The sequence below is a fragment of the Falco cherrug genome, chromosome 3 (assembly GCF_023634085.1).
Source record: "Falco cherrug isolate bFalChe1 chromosome 3, bFalChe1.pri, whole genome shotgun sequence".
NCBI lineage: Eukaryota > Metazoa > Chordata > Aves > Falconiformes > Falconidae > Falco > Falco cherrug.
In genome coordinates this window covers 30258265-30278660 of record NC_073699.1, presented here as the reverse complement: position 1 = coordinate 30278660, position 20396 = coordinate 30258265, and the positions used below count along the sequence as shown (strand labels likewise).

Below are 20396 nucleotides of genomic sequence, written 5' to 3'. Positions count from 1 at the left end.
AAGATCCCATTGAAATTAATATGAAATAATAGTCAAATCAAGAATCCAAATTTCTACTGAAAACCAAATAGGACAAAACTGAATCCTGAGCTCTAGTTTTTCCCCAGATTCTTGTAGGAACAACTCTTTTGAGGGCACAGGGTGATTGAAAAGATCTGCGATGAACACAGAGGGGTGAGTTCAGTGGCTCCCTTGCAGCCTTCTTTCTCCAGATGTCTGCCTTCTTTGCATAGTAATGTATGTGGGTGGTATTTAGGTGGAGGCTGTTTATAATCCAGCTGAAACATATCGCAAATGGTGGCCTGCTCTTTAGCTGACAATCAACTAGAGGGAAGGGAGGGAAGGCAACCGACTGCAAGGTGGGAAAGGGAGAGAGAACAATAAAATTTGGCCTGTCCATTTAATATGAGTGTGAAAATATATATGTTGAGATCTAGGGAAAGTCATTATTCATATTTATAAGTTATTGTTACTAAATGGAGAAAAACCTATTTTAAAGGACAAATAAAAATGTTAGTTGAAACTGTTAAATGGCAATGCAGAGCTATTGGGTTTTCCTAAACAGCATTTAAAAAGCTGGAAGATAGTTCAAATCCAGTAAACCCTGTTAATGATCGCAAGTCAAGAGGTCTGTCTGCATGCCTCAGTACCTCCCCCGGCAAAGCATCCACTTTGGCACTCAATGCCTCCAGCAAACAAAAGGTATGAGGTCTGAACAACCTTGTTATTATGGGCTAGGCCGAATTTCCACTTCACCAGCAAGAGTTTGTCCATTGAAACAGAGCCTGTCCTAGTACTGTCACTGTCAGCAGGTTGGAGCTCATTGGAAAAGCTGCAGTCATCTCAACCTGCCTTCTATCTCTAGCTAAACAGATTGCTTTCTATGGGATTCTTCAACCAGAGATACTTAAAATAGAAAGGAATCATTGAAGAACCTTCCAGCATTACTAAGATGGATTATTATGGGTAGAAGTTTTCATATTCCACAGCTTTCTGTTTCATCCTTCACAGAAAAAGCAAGAAGTAGCCTTATATGAAACATAAACAACTCATAAAATACAAGCTAGCAAAAATACCTTTTCTGGACAACTTACACAATGTCTTTTGCACTTTAAAACCTTTTATTAGAAGACCTAAAAATACCATGAAGTCTAAAAGATACAGATTATAATGAATTATTTAACTTTCTACCAAGTATGTATTCTAAGTATTAATACAGAAAGGATTTTATAAATTTAATCCTACAACCCTTTGCCATAGTTGTAGAATCAGCACCTCCCATTGCTTTTATGTTTTAAAATATTTACTCAGATTATTTTATCCTAACTAAATTGGTCAAAGTTGTTTTGGGGCCCAATATTGCAAAAAAAAATAAAAATAAAATGTCCCTATACATATTTAATTACATTAATCACTTCATTAAGCAGCACCGAAGACCTTGTGGTCAATTTCATTTTAGATATGGACACTCTGAGACAGGTTCATGTGATGTCCAGTGGGACCACAAGTGGGCCACAGTTGGTATTTTCTTATGGCACATTACAAAGGGGAGGAGGAGTTACGAACAGCACAAAACAGATTGAGAGCTATCATACTGCCAACAACTCCAGCAGGGCACCATTAAACTACAGTTAAGGAAAGGGAATTTTTATTAAATGCAACAAAATTTGTGTTTGAACTTCACCATAAAAACAAACTGTAACATAAGTTACTTGCTAAATACAAACAACTTTGAATGAAGAGAAATGATTTCATACCTGTATACTCAGAGAGACACTAATCAGAAAATTTGAAGCAGCAGCAAGTAAAACTCCCCAGAGCTGAGTCTAAAATATCACAAAACAAATACAAAAATATGTATTAGTTTAAGAACAACAATATAACAGCGGTTTTCTGATAGCACATTGTAACCCAATCATAAGCAAAATATTGCACTTTTCAATCACTGACTTCATGCGGCGCCGAGTAAACTGATAACAAATATATATGCACAGTTGACTAGGGCTTAAACAGCTGGGAATGGAAAGGGCATCTCTGTGCAGGAGGTGGTTTTGCTGTCCTTCAGTAGAAAGCCTTCTTAAATCTCATGAAAGAAAAAACTAGACAGGTCTCAGCTGAACATATGTATTCTTCTTTTCCTAAAAAAGGACCTGCTTTGTTACATAATCCTGAAAGAAAATCAACAGCAATCAAACCATTCACATTAGAACACAATTATCTTAAGAGTTAACATATCCACTGTTTGACAGGGCAGCCAGGAACACAGGTGTCCTGACAGTTTCTTTAATGTATTGTGTTATTTCATCAACTTCTTGTCTAACCAGCCTGTCTAATTTTCAGTAAGATTTGCAAACTTTCTATGAAGTTAAGAAATTAAAAACTTTCAAGCAGGATTCATGATTTTGGAAAGCAGTCATTTGAAGATGCTGTTTCAGCAAGCTCAAACACAGTAGAGTCCCTGTCTAACTTTCAAAACGTAGCACTGTGTACGTTGTCATAGGTGTGCTCAAGACCCACTCACGGTCGCTGGTGCAGTGCTGCGAGGAGCCCCGCTAGCTTGCGGAGAAGACAAACATAGAATTAGTGAGTTTTTATAAACAAGGTTATGGTACCATAACTCAGCATAACTATTGCTTACAAGCTGTAAAGCAGCATCCAACTCAGTGCTCACAGCCTCAGCCTTCACGACTCTCCTCCAAGGTGGTCGCTGGGCACTCCGAGCAGGCAGTGCCTACCCTACCAGCCACAGAGTCCGTTGCCTCTCAGCATCCACTATTGCTAAGAGCAGCGTGTGGTCCAGCAAGCTCTTGGTGGTGGTGATGGCGGGTATTACTGTTGTGGCTAGATAATTCCCAGACTAGGAAAGAGCATCCACAAAACTGTGAAGAAACAACAGCCTTATTAAATATGGATGATAATATTCTCATTTAAGAGACACAGCTGAAACCAGCTGCCTCTGGCCCGTGTAGTTTCAGTAGTGGCTTAGGCTCAGAAGGAAAAGCAGACAACAGATTTGCTCTGGGTGAAATGCTTGGCTGACTGCCAGGTGTCACCAAGACTTAACTGGTGGGTACAAGGGGATGCAGAGAGGGGAATGCAGGAGGTGAGAGGGCTCCCTTTACTCGCACACCCTCTGTGCTAAGTATTACAGCACTGGTGCCACAGCCTGTGTACAAGAAGCATTCAGGGAGAAGCGTTACTCAAGAGTTTTGCCCATACCCTCTGGTGCCTGGCCACTGGAGGTCCACCCCATCTTGCGTCCTCTCCTCACACTCCCGTATCCCCTACCAGATACTCCGGCAGAGTGCCCTGGGCTCACACACGGTGCATTTCCATGCCTGGAGAACACCCCTCACTGGGAGCAGCAGGGAGCATGTGACAAGACATCTCAGCACACCTCGGCACAGACGTCTCTGCTGAGATCGGGCACTAACTGTTACAGGAACATGAGCAGCCTTGCAGGCTCCTTCCACGCTGGGGAAATGCTGTCAAAGGGTCCCCACCCAGGGCCCCACAGGAGCAGAGGGATGGTTTTTCCTTGCTGAGGCTTTGATGCTGTAGCATCAAATCCTGAGCGTTGATCTTGTGCAAAGTTTGACAATTTCACAGGTGGATTATTGCACCCCCTCCATCATCCCGCACACACGGCAGCTTCAATAAAACAGCAGTTAAATCAAAATTGTTTTCTTGCTCCCAAAGACTTGTGCTTTTTAAATGACAACATGCTCCCTTGTGAGGGGGTGGAGAAGTGGCCTTGTCAGCCTCCTCATGAAGGGTTTAAGAAAAAGGAGACAGCAGGGAATAGAAAACAGAAACTGCTGCCTCATTTACCCCATCATTTTATTGCTTTCACATCAGTAATTGTAATACATCCACACTACTCCCAGCAGAGAACCCAAATCTCTCTGCAGCTCTCTGTTTCAGCAGCTGATCCTACCCTTATGGCTGCATCTCTGGATAACCCCTTGCAGCTCCTTACTCCCAGCTTTCAGCTGAGGGTCACAGACACTGTGCAGGACTCCAGAGGCAACCAGCCCCCCAGGGAGGAAACTGAGCAGGTCTCAAGCTAGCCCAAAGCAGGGTCCTCATTCATCCCTGGAGGTAAAACTCGCACACAGCTGGTGGGGCAGTGAAGGGGGCCATGTATTCCATCTGTCATCTAAAACAATTTGCAAAATCAGATCCACTTATGGGTACTGATGATGACCTGAGTACCTGCCTCCAAAGACTGTGCATCAAATGCCCCTTTGATGGGCACTGATGGGGACAGGGACTCCAGCAGGCTGTTTTCCAGTGCCCTGCATCACTGGTTTCCCCTCCAGAACAATGACTGCTTTTGTACCATGGTGGCTGCTTTGTCAGGTACCGGCGAGCTTGGCTCAGGTATGCTTGTGGGACATGTAAGATTTCTAACATGGTGAATAGGAACCATCTCCCAACAGTCTATCTTCTTACAGGTTCCATAAATTGCCAGGAACAGAAAACAGGTCAAAAACTTGCATCTTCTCTGTCTTCTCATTTTCTGTGAAATACCAAGACATGTGTGGCCATTCTCAGTACTTCCCTGTGAAATACCAAGATTGATATTCCCCTCAGCGGACATTGGGCTAGGGACATGGGCCTGCGTGAGGACCTGTGGTTGGGCAGGGCAGGGCAGGCCTGTAGGAGCTGGGGACCAGCATTGCTGGAGCAGAGGTTGGTGGCCCCAGGGGGTCAAAATGGGGTCCTGGGCCACGGGCAGGGTGGGAGAGCTCTGGGGGCATCTGGGAACAGGCAGGGTTGTGGGTGCCTTCAGGGCCTTGACATGCAACACATGCAAAGCTGTTGAGGTGACAGCCCTTTGTGCCCAACTTAAGCAACCTCCTGTATCTGCACATAAGGAAAAACAGCACGTGTGCATGATCAAGGCAAATTCATAGTAGCAGTCAGGGTTCAAATCTTATCCTCGTTGCCCAGGTCTTTTTATTGTAATGACCACACGTTTCACCTGAGTGCTGCTGTTGGCATATATACTGCGCTGCCTGCTCTAGACTGACATGTGTTAATGAGCTCTGGTTAGTATGGTGATAGCACCATACTTCCAAACCCTGGGCTGGACAGACCCCTAAAGATTAAAAGCAGAGTACAATGCCCCAAGGAGGTCAAATATCACATGGATCCGTTCAGGGAGATGAGATGAAAGTACAGTAACACCATGCAGTTATAGCATGGCAAAACTGTCTTGCACAAGGTCATACTCAGACATGCCAATATTAAAGAAAACAACAGGGAAGAAAAAATGCATTAAAGAGGAAAATTAGATTGCAAACTTCACAAATCAGAGTGCATCCTAAATCAGCAGGCGATTTCTAATGCACAAGAGCCATCACATACAGCTGCGCTCAAAGCGGGAGAGAAAAAATAGGATACCATATCTCAGGCTAGTAAAACCATGCTTGATGAAAGATGACCTGTGACAGAAGATAGATCACCCTATCAAACCAAAATGGTTGCTGTATTGCCCTGAAGGCCACCACAGCCCTTCTATTCCCATTTTGTTATGTAAAACGCTTTACTGTTTGCACTGCCTGCCATTCAATGTCCTTTAGAGGCTAAAGGACTGGTGGAACAGCCAGGTTTATGAGTAACAAATATGATATTCTCTTAACACCAAGTTTCCAGTTGTGATATCCAGCTGCGATATCATCTGCAGCACTGCGGGGCTTTCCACACCTAAGTCTTGAGACAAACCTCCGTGAGGGAATTCAGTTGTAGACACAACTTCAGAGTTGTGGTGCTCCTTCAGTCAACTAAGGACTTCTACAGGAAAAAGCCTTACATATTCAAAACTGTTGGCATAAGATGCAAGTCCCTTCATCACCAAAACGTCTGTCCAAATGTACAGGCCACATTGTCAGACCCCAGATTTTAAACTGTTGACCCATTCTTCCAGTACTTCCAAATGCATGAGGCTTATCACAGAAATATTCTGACCTTAAGTTTTCCAGAAAGTTAAAAACCACAACACCAAAACCACAGAAATTTGATTTCCTTCACCTTAATATGGTTTGGAACAAGCCATGGATGTCACTTGCTGGCTTTGCAGTCCCTTCTAGATAGTCCCCAACACATGGGCCACAGACTGAGGCTGTGGATCTGCTGACATTTTCCTCAGTGGCATAGCTGGCTTGAGGGCTGCCTCCTTCCTCTGGCCCCCCATTCCCTCACCACCTCGTTTGCCTTAGAACAATTTGTGAGGCTGGAAAGGCACTGTTCCAGGTTTGACATAACCCTCCCAACACAGACCCCGTTAGCATTGTGTTCTTTATAAGCCACCTGCCAATGTTTAACACGAAAAGCGGATCAAGATTCACAAGCCGTGGCAAGGGTTTTAAAATGGTGGCCCCGCGCAGTCTGCCAGTGGTGAAAGCAGCTTGTACCAGGGCTGCTGGAGGGAATGAGTTCGAGAAGTAGCAAATTCATCTTGAGCAAGGGACCCTCAGCACTCGCCTGGCATCCCCCATCCCAGTCATGGGAGGCTCTTGCATGAGCCCATGTGTAGGAAGGGGAGGACGGTGGCCATCCATTTGCCAAGTGAAGTGGCAGCATCTTGCTATTCAAATGAAGAGCAGTATGGCATATTACTGCATACAGTCCTGCTTTAAGCACATCATGCCAGACCTGATGCTTATTTACCTTAGCACCTTTACACATCATTCTGGCAGTGTTTTAAATGGGCATTTTGCATGCAAGGTCTATTTTTATTGTCAAAGTAAGGGGTTTACGGCAAATGAAAGCCAGGCTGAAATCAAATCTTTGGCACTAATTCTAATAAATTTATCCCTTGCAGACTAAAACCTGCATTGCAGACTCAGTTAAACAGCGAGATGCAATTTATCCATATTACATGTATATTTTCCTAATGCACATTAAACTGCCGTTGCCAGGCCTGTGAAATGAAAACTTAGAAAGATTAACTTAATTTGCATTGAGTAAAAGGTATATGGTCATTATTTATGGAAACTTGCTATGTCTATAAATTAAACTGACTAGCAGAAAAAACCCACTTCAAATGTATGTTGTCAGCTCACTCATCAAGGCTAGTTAAACTGTTCATTACTCTTCATTTCTGCATTTATTTGTAATCTAAAGGTGTTCCCAACAAATGTTATGGCATATACTGCTTCAAAAACTACACATCGTTACCAGTAATGAGGATTTTGTCAGATCTCTATGCGTCTTATAAGAAATAACAGGGGAGGGGGGGGGCGGGGGCGGGGGGCAAGAAAATGCCTTCTAAACTTCCAATTCTGAGTTCACTCTGAAACAAGGGGAATTCAGGATCCTTAACAAAAACCATATTTTTCAAAGAGCCACCATGTGGAATTAGGAGAGGTTTATCATTTAGCTCTTATTATTCACAGAGCTCTGGCTGTACTCAGTGCTTTACAGATGTATAAAGAAAAGAAGGTCCTTGTTTCAATGGTTTTCGTAGTGCAATTCATATAGTCATATATGGGTTCAGGCCCATATGAAGTACTGAAGGACAGCAGAAATAAAAGGAGCAATTACCTGTGCTGAAACACATAATGAAAACATATTTGATTTGTTCATTGTGACATAAAGAAAAAGGATATCATTCAATATACAAGGAAGAAAGGATCAAAACATTTGGCACCATCTTTGTTAGGAACAGAAGGAGAGAGGAGACTCTAAGTCAGGATAAATTTGGGTGAAGACAAGACAGTTTGTAGGTTTTACACAGGTCAGCAGGCTGGATTGTAGACCACAGTCAGTAAGGATCCTATCCCATGAATATTACAGTATCCTTGCCTTTACTAGGTTTTACTTTTCATTACCTCGCAAATTTAAAATACATCTTTTTCAGAAACAAGAAAAACTGTAAAGGCTGGAAGGAGAGCCTGGTAGTTTACAGAAGAAAAGGTGTGGGAACTTGAGAGGATAAAGCAACTAGTGAAGTGGGACCCTTTCATTCATCTCCATACTTTAATCATTCTCATGAGATCTTACTTGTATTTATCAGTTTGCTTACTTTAATTAATGTCCAAAAACCGATATGAAGAATATTAGTTGTGAACTATACTGAAGTAAATTTCTATACGCTCACTCAATATACAAACATATCAATCCACTATAATGTTAACAAGCATTATGAGTAGCATTTTTTTTTCTTTTTGAGGAGTTACAACCAAACGTTCCAACTTCTAAATTTCATTTTCTTATTCTCAGGAAACAAATCTCAAGATTAGAAATAAATATGAGAATGGAGAAGGGTCAGAATGGATTTTTATACTGTTCTTCACATGAACAGCCCAGGATACCTTGCCACATAAGCGGAGACCATTTCATGTTTTTAATACTGCCTGTCAGATTGCAAATAAAAACCTCTCCAATGACTGTATAACAACGGGTCTGAAAATGTCAGTCATAGTTGGTAAATCTTAATAGATTCTCTCAAGGACCATCACATAACATCTCCATGGCAACTATAGAAATTACATACCAGGAAAAGCAAGAATAGGATTATAAACTTTTGCCAGTTGCCAGGTCCCTCAAGAGAAACACGGAGGCAAGCCAGCATTGCCTGACCAGCTTCTCCCACAAAACAGCCAGCCGGCCTGGGGAAACTTCTCTACTGCTGCCCAGGAGCAACTTCTCTACTGCTGCCCAGGAGCAGGCTTTCTATATGGCTGTTTGACACTAATTCCTGGTGTACAAGGTAAGGTTCAAGCCAGGCCATTTGAAGCCTAGGTATATTAATTCCCAGAAGCTACTGTCTCATGCGCAGAGGCTGTGCTGCTCCTTTCCCTGCTTCATGTGGCCCCCTGGACCCCTAAACGGAGAGCTGAGAAGGGGGACGCAAGATTCATGGGGAGCTGGAGCGTACCAGTTCATGCCCTGCTAGACAGAGCACTAGCTCTGCCAGTGCTCAGAAAGACAGGCATGCTCAAAAGGGAGTTACCCGAACAACTGAGTAAATAGCACTGTGAAGTCTTACATCAGGTTGCAGAGCAGGGCACAGTGTACTGTTGGGGAGATGGCTCGCTCTGCATGTGCACACAAACATGCCTCCAAACCAAGCATAGCTAGCTCATGCCCTCTTGTTATTGTAGTACAAGTCTTGCTTGGAGTACGAATGAGCTATTTCTGATTCCACTTAAACCAGATACACAAAAGCCTGACAGAAATGTAGCCAGCTCAATACATTATTTACCAAAACTTAAAAAGCACTTTTGTATAAAAGTTGCCCTCTACCAGCTGAGAGGAGCTCATGAGAGGGATGACAAGCCTCTTCCTGCATGCACCTCTCCAGCACCACTTTCCAACAAAGGCAGGCTGGACTCCCATCCTGTCTCAATTAATCCTCTGTTAGCTATAACTAACCCTTCCTTTGATGTGCATAGAAAATGTTTCTCCACATCACAACCCAAGTGAACACGCTCAGTTGTTCAAGCCCGGTGTCACACGTGTGGGGCAGGGGTAAACGCAGGCTGGAAATGAGGACACTTCCAAGCCAGCGGCATTTCAGAACCGCTTCTAACAGAAGTAACAACAAGGGAGGGGAGAAAGAAAAGACCTGACTGCGTTTAGAATGAAGTTTGATCCATCTGTTAAAAGAATTACTTGATTTTATGGTAGGGGAATGGGCAGCCCAAAGGCCCTTCCAGTCGGCTGCTCCTGCAAAGCAGGGGTGCTGTATATTCGTTCCCTGCTTCCCTTCCTGCACCTCACGCACTTGGCTCTCCTAGTTTCATTTCCACAGAGAGTTTAATCATTTACAGATAGTTCCTAATGCCAAAAAAATGACTGGACTCCAGAAGGGAGAGCCTTTTGGTTAGCAACATTCTTCATTTAAATATAAACAACTGCTAGTTTATCAGTGATGATTTAAAAACATGAGGTCTTGCACTCTAAAATATTCGCACGTATGTATATGGGTGCATACACACACAAACACACAACTGGATGCTTTTAATTTGCAGATACTTCTGGTCAAAACTGTAAGATGCAAATCTGGGGATAACAAACTCTTTAAAAATGATCTCATATGCAAATTTCTTGCAGGGGCCTGCGATACGGGCAATGAGCTCGTGTTTTCCCAGCTGTTTCCCTGTCACACATTACACTTGTGCATTTTGACCTTTTACTACCAACTGTAACCTGGTTTAAAGTACTGATTACTGTTTTCCGTTCACGGTAGGTGCTGACATGAGGGCTAGGTACCTAGTTCACAAAAATCCAAAACATCTACTACACAGAAGTCTTCTGCTGCAGAAAACAGAAATCTGTTTAGCTAGATGATCCCTTCTAGGTACCTATACCACCTTTTTATGTCCTCTGTTGCACTCAAAGAGATAACAAGGTGGTGAGGGTTTTTTCACCAGTTTGGAGTATTATTGATCTTGCAGCAACTGTACCTTATGTGGATTCCCCAGTATATAACTTGCTGTCTTTTAATCCGGTATTTTAGCGTCAGTTTAGGATATAATGGTTAGCAAGTTTCTTCTTGACAGGGACTACTATAGAGATGGGGCCACAAAGATAAATTGTGTCTACTCCCTTTCAGGAATTAAAAAAATGAAGAATAACTGAGCACCCTTTTCCTGAGTCAGACTCTATTATCTCTATGCTTTTGTAAACCACACATTGCTCTTTAGTTTGGGTTGATATAGAGAGTTTAATAGGTAATGAAAAAGCTGCTCGAGCAAGCAAAGCAAAATCAGAAATTCATTCACCACTTCCTAACGGCAGGCCAGTGTTCAGCCACCTCCAGGAAAGCAGGGCTCCACCATGCATAAGAGCTACTTGGGAAGACAAATGCCCTAACTCCAGAAGTCCCTCCTTCCTCCCCCAGCAGTTATTGCTGAGCATAACACCATATTGTATGGCATACCCCTTTGGTCAGTTGAGGCCAGCTGTTCCAGCTGTGTCCCCTCCCAGCTTCTTGTGCACCCCCAGCCCACTCACTGGTGGGGCAGTGTGAGAAACAAAAATCACCTTGATGCTGTGCAAGCACAAACTAAAACATCCCCATGTTATCAACATGTTTTTCATCACAAATCCAAAACAGCACCAGACAAGTTACTATAAAGAAAATTAACTCTGGCCAAACCAGTACAATAGTCAAGAGATGGATCTAGAGTCTTGATCACATGAAAGCTGCTTTATTTGTTTGACTGAAGCTTCTGCAGATAATACAAGCTTTGCTCTCCATCATCTTGACATGATGACTGAGTCTTTGCCACATGGTAACACAGACACTGAACAATAATGTTCATGGTGCCGTAATCACTGCAAGGAGCAAAAGGTTGTCACCAAAAGAGATAGAAACAAAGGAAAGAGACTGATGTCATTAGAAGTCAATAAATACAAGAACCTTGTGGCAATCCCAAAGCAGGAAAACCCGCTCCAAAATAACCAAAACTCCCACAACAATGGAAAAGAAACATTAAGAAATAGTACATTAGAGTCATAAAGAAACGTAAATGGAGTCATGATCTATTTACTCACAAGCTGGAGCCCCAGAAAATTAAACTTGGTTTTAATTAGGAGTTAACTATCTGGCTACAAGTCCGTTATGTATGCACAACCCATATTTTGGTTGTTTTTCACAGTAACTTCTTTCCAGTGGAGATATCCCTGGCTGTTGAAGAAAAGGGGTTCAAGCACAATCCATATCAGCTGGCCACATGACTTTGTTTTGAGCAGGATGACAGCTAAGTCATCAGACACATTAGCTAAGACTCTGGCAGAGTTTTTAGCTCCCGTTAAGCTGATTTCGTTCTAGGGGATTAAATCTCAGCAAGAGGTAGGCTTGTCCACAAGAAGATCTGTACTTCTATGTTACTATTTCACCTCAGCCAGCATGAAGAAGCCATGTCCAAGGAGCCAGCATTTGCTTTGCTGTGAGTCATTGCTTCCACATGTGGAGGGGTTTCCTCCAAACCTGGCACTCCTCATGGTCGAGATCTTGCATTCACCATATGCCTCTGCCTCACAGGGATGTTTCTGCAGAACACAGCAGGATACGAAGGGGAATATAGCCAGAGAGTCACTGCATGCCTCATCCAAGAATGAAACCCCAATGATCCCGTGATTTCTCTGTCACAGTTCCATAACCTCTCTTCAACCCCCTGTTAAGGGCAAAACAGTTCATATCATCAAACAAGGCCTAAGATTCTAGCCTAGATGATGTAAATCAGCCATGGTCATCATGGAAGAGAATGGAGTTATACTGGTATAACCTCAATATAGGCAGTACACATCTGTTTAGTTTGGTATTGACTGTGTCCTTTTGAGCACACCCTGCAAATATCACTGCCACATTTCTTAAGATCTCTGCTCCAGGCCTGGCGTTGATTCGCACACCAACTGGCTGTCTTTTGAAGCTGCTGGCAGTAAGTTTCAAAGTCCAGATTAGTCACAGAATGGAAAGCATATCTCCCAACTGTTCATATTAACAAATGCCATTCTTCTTGGACAAGCTGTGGTGACATTATAAACATGAACATAACAGTTTATACATGTCACCAAAACGCCAAATGGAGTAATTGCAGCCTCCAATTATTAGGTTAGCCAAAGGTCCTCATCTCCCTTTTGACCAAAGTCCACAGTCTGCTGTTTGCTCATCTTTCTAAAGCCCTGGGTTTTGAGTTTGGTCAAATTTCTACTTGAGTTATTTGCATTCTTTTGATTTCTTCAAACAGGAGTTAATCAGATCCAGCAGACTCTGGGAGACATGCAAGGATAAGATTCAGACATCTTTTTTTTTTTTTTTTTATGTGAGAAAATCGTACCTCAGCTTTAAAGAGCAATAAAGTCTTTTTTGGGTCACAAAATCATAAGGGACCACAGTGTCATAGGTGAGATTTTATGAAAGGAACAACTTTTATTAAAAAAAAATAAAATATCAATGAACATTTTCCTGTTGATTTAGCCAGATAAATTGCCTCATCAAGGAGTCAAAATGAGTGCTAGGGCAAACGAAGCCGCAGAAGCAGATTCAAGATGGGCTAACACCACCTCTTTGGCTAGCAGCAACATCCTATATCAACACAGCAACCTTATGAAATCTCAGGAGCAGACAGGTGTTGGCCTGGGCAACCAGACCTTCACCCTACATCACTTTGCAACTCCCAGGCAAGGCTGGAGACACCGAAACCAACACAGTAGACACAGCCAATTGAATTTAAAGTCTATTATTTGCAAAGTAGTCTAGAAGCTGGGGACAGGGAGGGCAAATAAACCTCCCAAGCAGGGTAGGGATTCAAACTTGTCCCATGCGTGGTCTTTCCTACTTGGTGCTGACTGAGGCAAGAGGAGCACTCACCCTGCTCTGCTAGCTTCAGACTAAATCCAATTCTGCTGCTCCAGATCATTGTGCTGAAAAGCAGTGACTGTATTTTAAGCCCTGTAGTCAGTGGCTGAGCTGGATATCAGACAGAGTCTGCTCTATGCCCCAGTCTTTTTGTAAAATGCCATTCTGAAGGAGTTCAAAGCAAAACTAATTTCTGCACTAGGTAGGAAATGTATAACTTGTGACACGAGTTTCCTTGCATTTGTCTTCTGCACCCCACTTTCTGACAAATGACAAGAATTGTAACGTTCCTTATTGCCTAGAAATTTGCAAATTAGCATTCTCAAGCCTCTTTAAACAGATTAGCATAATTACACAGCTCCTATTTAACTCGCTGTCACTTTAATAATTTAAAAAAATCAAATGCACATGTTCTTTAATGTGCTCAGAAAAACTGAAAACTCATTTTATGATAGCACCTATTGGGAGAGGAAGCATTGAAAACAGTCTGAGATTTGGGAAAAATAGCCTAGTGAGAATCAGGGAACAGGCACTCGTGGAGCTATAGCTGGTGCTCAATACTGCCCCAGCCCTGCAAGGGCAGTTGTTTCCAATGTCCTGGCTGAGGTGTCCAGGAGGAGCCACCAAGGCTGCTTCGGTCAAAATCAACTGCGAGTCATCAGCCTAAATAAAAGGGCTTAGCTCACCAGCTTCTCTTGGCTATCAGGCTAGGAAGCATTCATTCAAGCAGCTCTGCCAGGAATGCTGAAGAGATGAAAGTGTTGAGAATAGATGCAGGATGATATTTCCCATCACTAGCATTTGCTTTGGGTCTACATGCCCCAAGCTCAAAACGTGGAGCTGAGCTGGTTTCCTGTACCTGCTGCCTAGCATCATGCTGGGCTTTGGTAGGAGAAACCCAGAGTGATCGATGTCTGCCAATAGCACAGCACTAGGAAATTAGGCTGTTCCGAGACCCAGAGTAGTGCCTGGTGGAAACCACATAGGCAGGTCACCCCTCAGGCTGGCTCAGAAAGCTGCATACTACCTCCAGTCTTTGGGCTACTTTCCCACTGAGGGCCTCTGTTCCAGACTTGCCTCCTTTATATTCAGAGGTATAAACAGCTCCGTGGCTTACTCCCACTCAGCTCTTTTCCTTCAGTCACTGCAAGCAATGTTCCCTAAGGAATCCGAGAGTTGCAACGATAAAACCAAGTTTATGATACCGTGCAATAGGACAGGCAAGGGGTAAGGCTCTCCTGTACTTACATCCCTTCCCTTTGAGTAACAAATAAGTTCCCATGCAGCAGCTGATCTTTCTTTAACCCGGAGGCTGCAGCTTATGTAAGCTATGTGCTTGTTTCACACCAGACACCTTGTGATCTTTACATCTGCAGGAACAGTTGATGTTTGGCAAGGCAGAATGGATGTATGACCTTGCAAAAAAAGATATGGGTGATCCATTTTGCTCAAGTGCTCTATTTTGCTTTCTCATGTCAGCTTCTCACTCACACAAAAGCTAATCAGAGCACAACCCCCAGCAGATCAGACCTACAGCTCTGACAGAGCCTGGAAGCTTCTGTGCAAAGCTGTCCTAGCTGACAGTCCTGCATTTATGACCCATCCTTTTCTAGCAGAGCCCAATTAAATGGGACTAAGCCCATGCTGCTAAATTCCTGACAGCAGAACACCACCAGAAGAGCGTGCATCAGTGCTGGCAGCAACTGTTTGCAATGCTTCTTCATTATAGACTTTGACTTTTGGAATCCCTATGACTGATTCAAAAAAGGTATATTTGAAAGGCTGAACAAAGCCTTCTTCCTAACTTTTGATTTATAAGGGCTGAAAATAACACATATTCCCCACTTAACAAAACAGTATGCATTTTCTCCCATGCACATTCCTCATAAGATAAAGGAAACCGAATGAGTGTGAACTCTGAAAACTGACAGGTAAAGAACACCACAATGAAACACAGTCAATGTTTTGACACCCCTGTTTGCTCTCAGTGAAGACTTTTAGGTGCTGGGGGGGAAAGAGGAAAAACTTTTCATCATAGTCTTCACAGGTGACTACAGCAGCAGAGAGCTGGGTGAAGACATGTTTGTCTCTACCCTCCCCATGCTCAGGCACTCATTTACTGATTAACCTGAAACAATTAACATCCATGGTCCATCAGGGAGCAGACTGCAGCAGGACATACCCTACACAGACTGAGAAAATGGCATTTTAAAAGTCCTACAAAACACCTGAAGTGGAAAATAGCAGGATGGTTTCCCTTCACCTTTAGTAGCCTGATAATATCTGGTGGTTGCTTCTTGCAGAGGAAATCTGCCCTGGTTGAAACCCAGGTGTGCTACAGCCATGCTGCCCTTTTGGCTCCTGCACATGCTTTCCATGGACTTCTCAGCTTGTTCTAGAGCTTTCCCCGATTGAAAAACTTGGTTGGAAATGTCATTGTTTAAGCGATTAAAATATCCTGGTGAATGTTTGTAGGTTGGGCCGTGACTACTCTTTTCTCTGGTGGCAGTGCCAGCTGAAGAGGTCCTCAGTGTTTCTGGGGTGTTTCCTCAGCCAAGAGAAATGGAGAAATCATCTTTGCCATGGTGGCAGCTTCCTGCCCTCCTGCACTGGGTGTCTCACAGCACAGGGCACCAGAAGCACCAGCAGGGACTGTGCTGCCACTGGAAGAAACTGGGACCAAACCATGCCCTCAGCTTGCTGAGCCTCAGTGGCACTAGACATCAAGCCATTAGCAAGGTGGGGTGAGCTGAGGTACTGAAGACTTTCTCCTTGAACAGAACGAGCCAAAAACCTTAATTGTGGCACTTATGAAGTCTGGATTTCATATACATGACATAAGGCAGCATAGAAAGACCTCACAATGGCGTGTTTAATCTGTGGGATTTCTCACTGCACCTGGTAGCAGCCACCACAACCCACTGATGAGACCACACACAGGATCAGGTTGCCTGGCTGCACGTACTCGCCCCCTGAATGTATGGCCTGTGACAGGCTGGGATATGTTGTCACAGGACAAGAGGCTGGAGATTCATCCTGAAGGAGCTGTCTACATTTTAGACCTCAAACAGAGAGCCAAAATGATTTATTGCCACAACCCATGGAATAAAACAGTCTCTCAAGGTGAGCGCCTGGGCAGCCAGTAATAACTCCAAGTTTCTTAATAAACAGGCAAAGGAAGGAAAAGAAGCAGAAGTGAAACACATTTCCATCTCCAGCTCAGCTTCTGCACTTGAGCAACTACACACAGAGACTAACCCGACGGCCGTGTGAAACACCGGGTTATGGCAGAAGGATTACATCCCAGCCTTTGTTGACTGTTCTCACTCAGCTGTTTCCTCCCTCTCTGACACAAAGTCAAACCATAATCAGTATTATATATAATCATCTCAACTGTACTTGCGAAATGTTTTGGTCCATAAACGACAATACTGGAAATAAACAAGCAACCTTTGAGAAGTGCTGAGGGAAGTAAGAAATGATTGAACTCAAATAATTATATACACTTTCTATTAAGCAGACAAAGTCCACAAGTGGTGGCTTCATACATTCATTACTCCAGCAGACGCATAAATATTACAACAATTTTAGTTTGTCAGGAAATACTTCAAGTAACTAAGTACATATTTCATCTGAGTTTGCTGCATCACTAACAGGGAAGGCTGTGAGAGCACAGGATCCCGTGTTGCTGATTTCAGAGCTGCAGTTCCTCAAGCAGCATCAATCAAGCTACATCCATGCTAATGCCAAAGAGAAGACCTACCTCCACCCTTTTTTTCCTATGAATACACATTCCCCCTTCTAGCCTCATGCTGATAGCTAGCGCCAATCAGCCTCATCAGGGACCTGGCAGGAGAATAACTCCAATTAAAAAAAAAACAACAAACCAACCAAACAAACAAAACCCCAAAAAACCCAAACAACCTCAAAAAATGTAATGCCAGCACAAGGAGGCATTATACTACACAGCCACATGGACACAGGCACTTTAACTTCTTCCAGGGAACTGCATGTTTACAGACATAGTTTAAGGCTTACTCTAGTGCCACGGATTTCCCTAATGCATGTGTCAGATCTGCTGATCTCTGGATGACTCCAGTGCCCATGTGGCACTAGGCAGCTGTGACCCACAGCCATGCCAAGCCTGTCACATCCAGGGGCTCTTGAAAGGGGATCTCACTCTTTCACCCCCTGATGGTTCGTGTGGCTGAAGGGGTTGAAAAAATACTCCCCAAAAAGCAATCCACCTCAGCTCTCCTAGGATGCTTCCAGGCAGCTGGGAGCTGGTGCAGTTATGATCTCTTGTAGAGGCAGAAAACAAAGAGCTCCTCTTCAAACCGAACCAAGAGGATTAAATGGCCTTAAGAAAAGAAAAAGCCCCATGAAAAAGAAAGAGCCCCTGTTTGAAAACCTGAGACAGAGCTGATCCCCTGAATCACAGCCAGGATTAGCTGGGGATGGAGAGAACAGCTCCTGCTATTTCCAGAAATGTAATATGTGAAAATGGGGGTGCACAAAAGAATTTAACTATTGGGAAAAAGAAGGCTGGCAGCAATACATGACCCATAGTCACCCATTACCTCTCCAAAGCCTCAAGCCAAGTAAATGGAAGTACAGAAAAATCAGTCTTGCTCGAAGATACCAAGCAACACTAAAGAAATTATTCAAGTCTTCCCAGAAAACTACCAGGTTTAAAACACAGCAAGCCTCACACATCGACTCTGAGGAGTACAGGAGCAGGGCTGGGATGTTTTGCATCCCAGTAAACTGCAAGTAAATTTGCAAGTAAACTGATAACCCCACCATGACGTGCAGCTGGGCATCCCCATGCTGAAGGGGTTCCCTGTTGCTGCCTTCCTCTGGCAGCTCTGCAAGCACTGCCAGCCCTGGGACGCTGACTCCCAAACCCACAGTAACACCTGGCTCCACACTCCCCTTTCCCATAAGAGATCCCAGCTCTAGTCCTGGGAAGCACAGCCACCAGCCAGAAGTCCTGCTGCTCCGGGGAGCCAAGCACAGGAATTCACAGGTTTCCTTCCCTCTGAGAACAAGGGGCTGAGAAATGCCTCCTGCCATCTGGATATCCACCCAGTAGCAAATGCAGAATCCAGAGGGGAGAACTTTGTGGACCTTCCCCGGGCTATGACCTGCTACTGGGCTGCTCACAGAGTAAGGAGAGCAGTTAGTTGCAAGCCATCTTATGCACAATTTATACTGATACTTTGCATCGTAAAAATCAGTTTGTCTCTTATGCAGTGAAAAACAAGAATGTTGAGTATCCTCCCATGCCTCCTAGTTTGTGAGGCAAAAAGCAGGGAAAAGGTAAAGGGTTTAATCAATCTCCAATTCATTTTTATTGTTAGCAGATGCTTCAACTTGCTAGTTCTTGGGGGCTAATTCAGTCTTTCTTTTGCAGTTGCCCAAATACATTGTCAGCACTGACAGCAACAGAAACACTGATGACAAAAACCAGCAATGCTCTAGCGCGGAGCAGCACAGCTCTGCCTAGCTCCTGCTCAGAAAGGGCTGCTTGAAGAGGGAAGCCACGGTGAAGAGGGAGTAGATGTCAGCAGCAAACAGATGCTGGAAGGGGACTCTCAGAGGACAGTGGGGAGAGGCTGAAACAACTACCCCTCTCTCCCCGAGCCCACTTGCTCCCACAGCCCCAGCACGGTGCTGCACAGTCAACACTTACCTTGTGTGTGCTGTACCAGGGGCTGGAGAGGGGCCCGCTCCCGTTGCTTGGCCCCCCAAAGGATGTATTCCAGGATGCCCACTCCGAAATGGGGAGAATGCCCATGTGCCCACCCTCAGGCCCTGGCCACTGGCCATGCCACACACTGTCACAGCAGTGGGGACGGGTGGCTGTGGGTAGAGGCAAGCGAGACCAGGATGTGACACTCGTTTCCTGGTGTGGGAAAGGCTGCCGCCACGGGTCACTCCCCACGAAGGTGTGTGTGGCCAAGGGCTGCAGCTGCCAGTGGGCACCAGGACACTCTCAGCTAGGGAGCATTTGTAGCATAGGGGAGGAATGGAAGCTTGACAGAAAATTTTGCTACTTCTCTTCCTTTCCAGGGCATTCAGGTGCCTTTTATTTTCTCTCTCTGACTTCCTCAATGCCCCACCCTGCTCTGAAAAGGCACCCTGGGAATTTAACTCCTTCAAATCAGTGCCTAAATCTAATGGTCAATTATTAATTCCTCACTGCTAGGTTGCAGGAGTCAGCAGTTGTTGGTCCCACGTGCATATAGTTGCTTGCCTAAATTCTTATTTCTGTCATATATTCTTCACTTTTAAGTATTTCCTGAATAGTTTCTTTGCAGATGTTTCAGGTAACAGGCTCGTTCCCAGGCTGTGGCTTTATCCATTCATTCTGTTAGTTTTGGATTGATCACTTAAGCTGTCTTGGGGAAAACGACAACTAAAAAAGCTCAGTAAAAGGGAGAGTAGGAGCTAGCAAGGTAGGAGCTTAGCAGAATTATATGTGAGACAGAAATAGGCTTCTAGAGAAGCACAGAAAAGAATAATTAAGCCACTGCATCTTCAGGCTCTGGACAAAACTGCTTGCAGTCAAGAGAGCTCGTACTGTACCTTGGAAGTATTGGGTTGTGTTAATTTATCCTGTTGGGCAGCTGGGCTTCAAAATGTCCACAGTCCTGACAATTAGCAGAGCACACAAAGGGTCAGTGGGGCGTTATTCTACTACCTGCTACAGCAGAATTTTCTCTAATTTTAAGTAGAAGTGGGATTTATTGGCCATTTCCAGTGGGACTACTAGTCCTACCATCAGCAAGACACGTCAAGAGAGAAGAGATCAAGCCAGCATGCAGGAGAGCAGGCTGGGGACTGAGCTTCCACAGGCAAGGAGACACGATACCTAATAGAAATGAGCAGCAGCAAAGCTGACTGCAGAGAGAGAAATGAGGACACAGCCCCTCAGTATGATTAACTTGTTCAAAAATGGAAGGTACACACAATTACAGGAAAGAAACTGAAGTTAAATTAATACTCTCCTACTTGACTGCATAACCACTGCCTGCATTAGCCACAAAGATGGTTATTTGAATCCAGCCTAGAA

At 44.1% G+C, this 20396-nt stretch overlaps 1 protein-coding gene across 1 annotated transcript in view; it reads right to left on the bottom strand.

Moving 5' to 3' along the window:
• NIPAL2 (NIPA like domain containing 2) overlaps positions 1-19328 on the bottom strand; it is a 51762-nt gene extending 32434 nt beyond the window's left edge. Inside the window, exons 1-2 of the mRNA XM_014285135.3 lie at positions 19014-19328; positions 1758-1826 (exon numbers count right to left, since the gene is read on the bottom strand). Of these exons, the coding sequence (XP_014140610.3) occupies positions 1758-1826; positions 19014-19118 (174 nt within the window). The 5' untranslated portion in view covers positions 19119-19328. The remainder of the gene's footprint in view (positions 1-1757; positions 1827-19013) is intronic.
• Positions 19329-20396: the final 1068 nt, after the last annotated feature.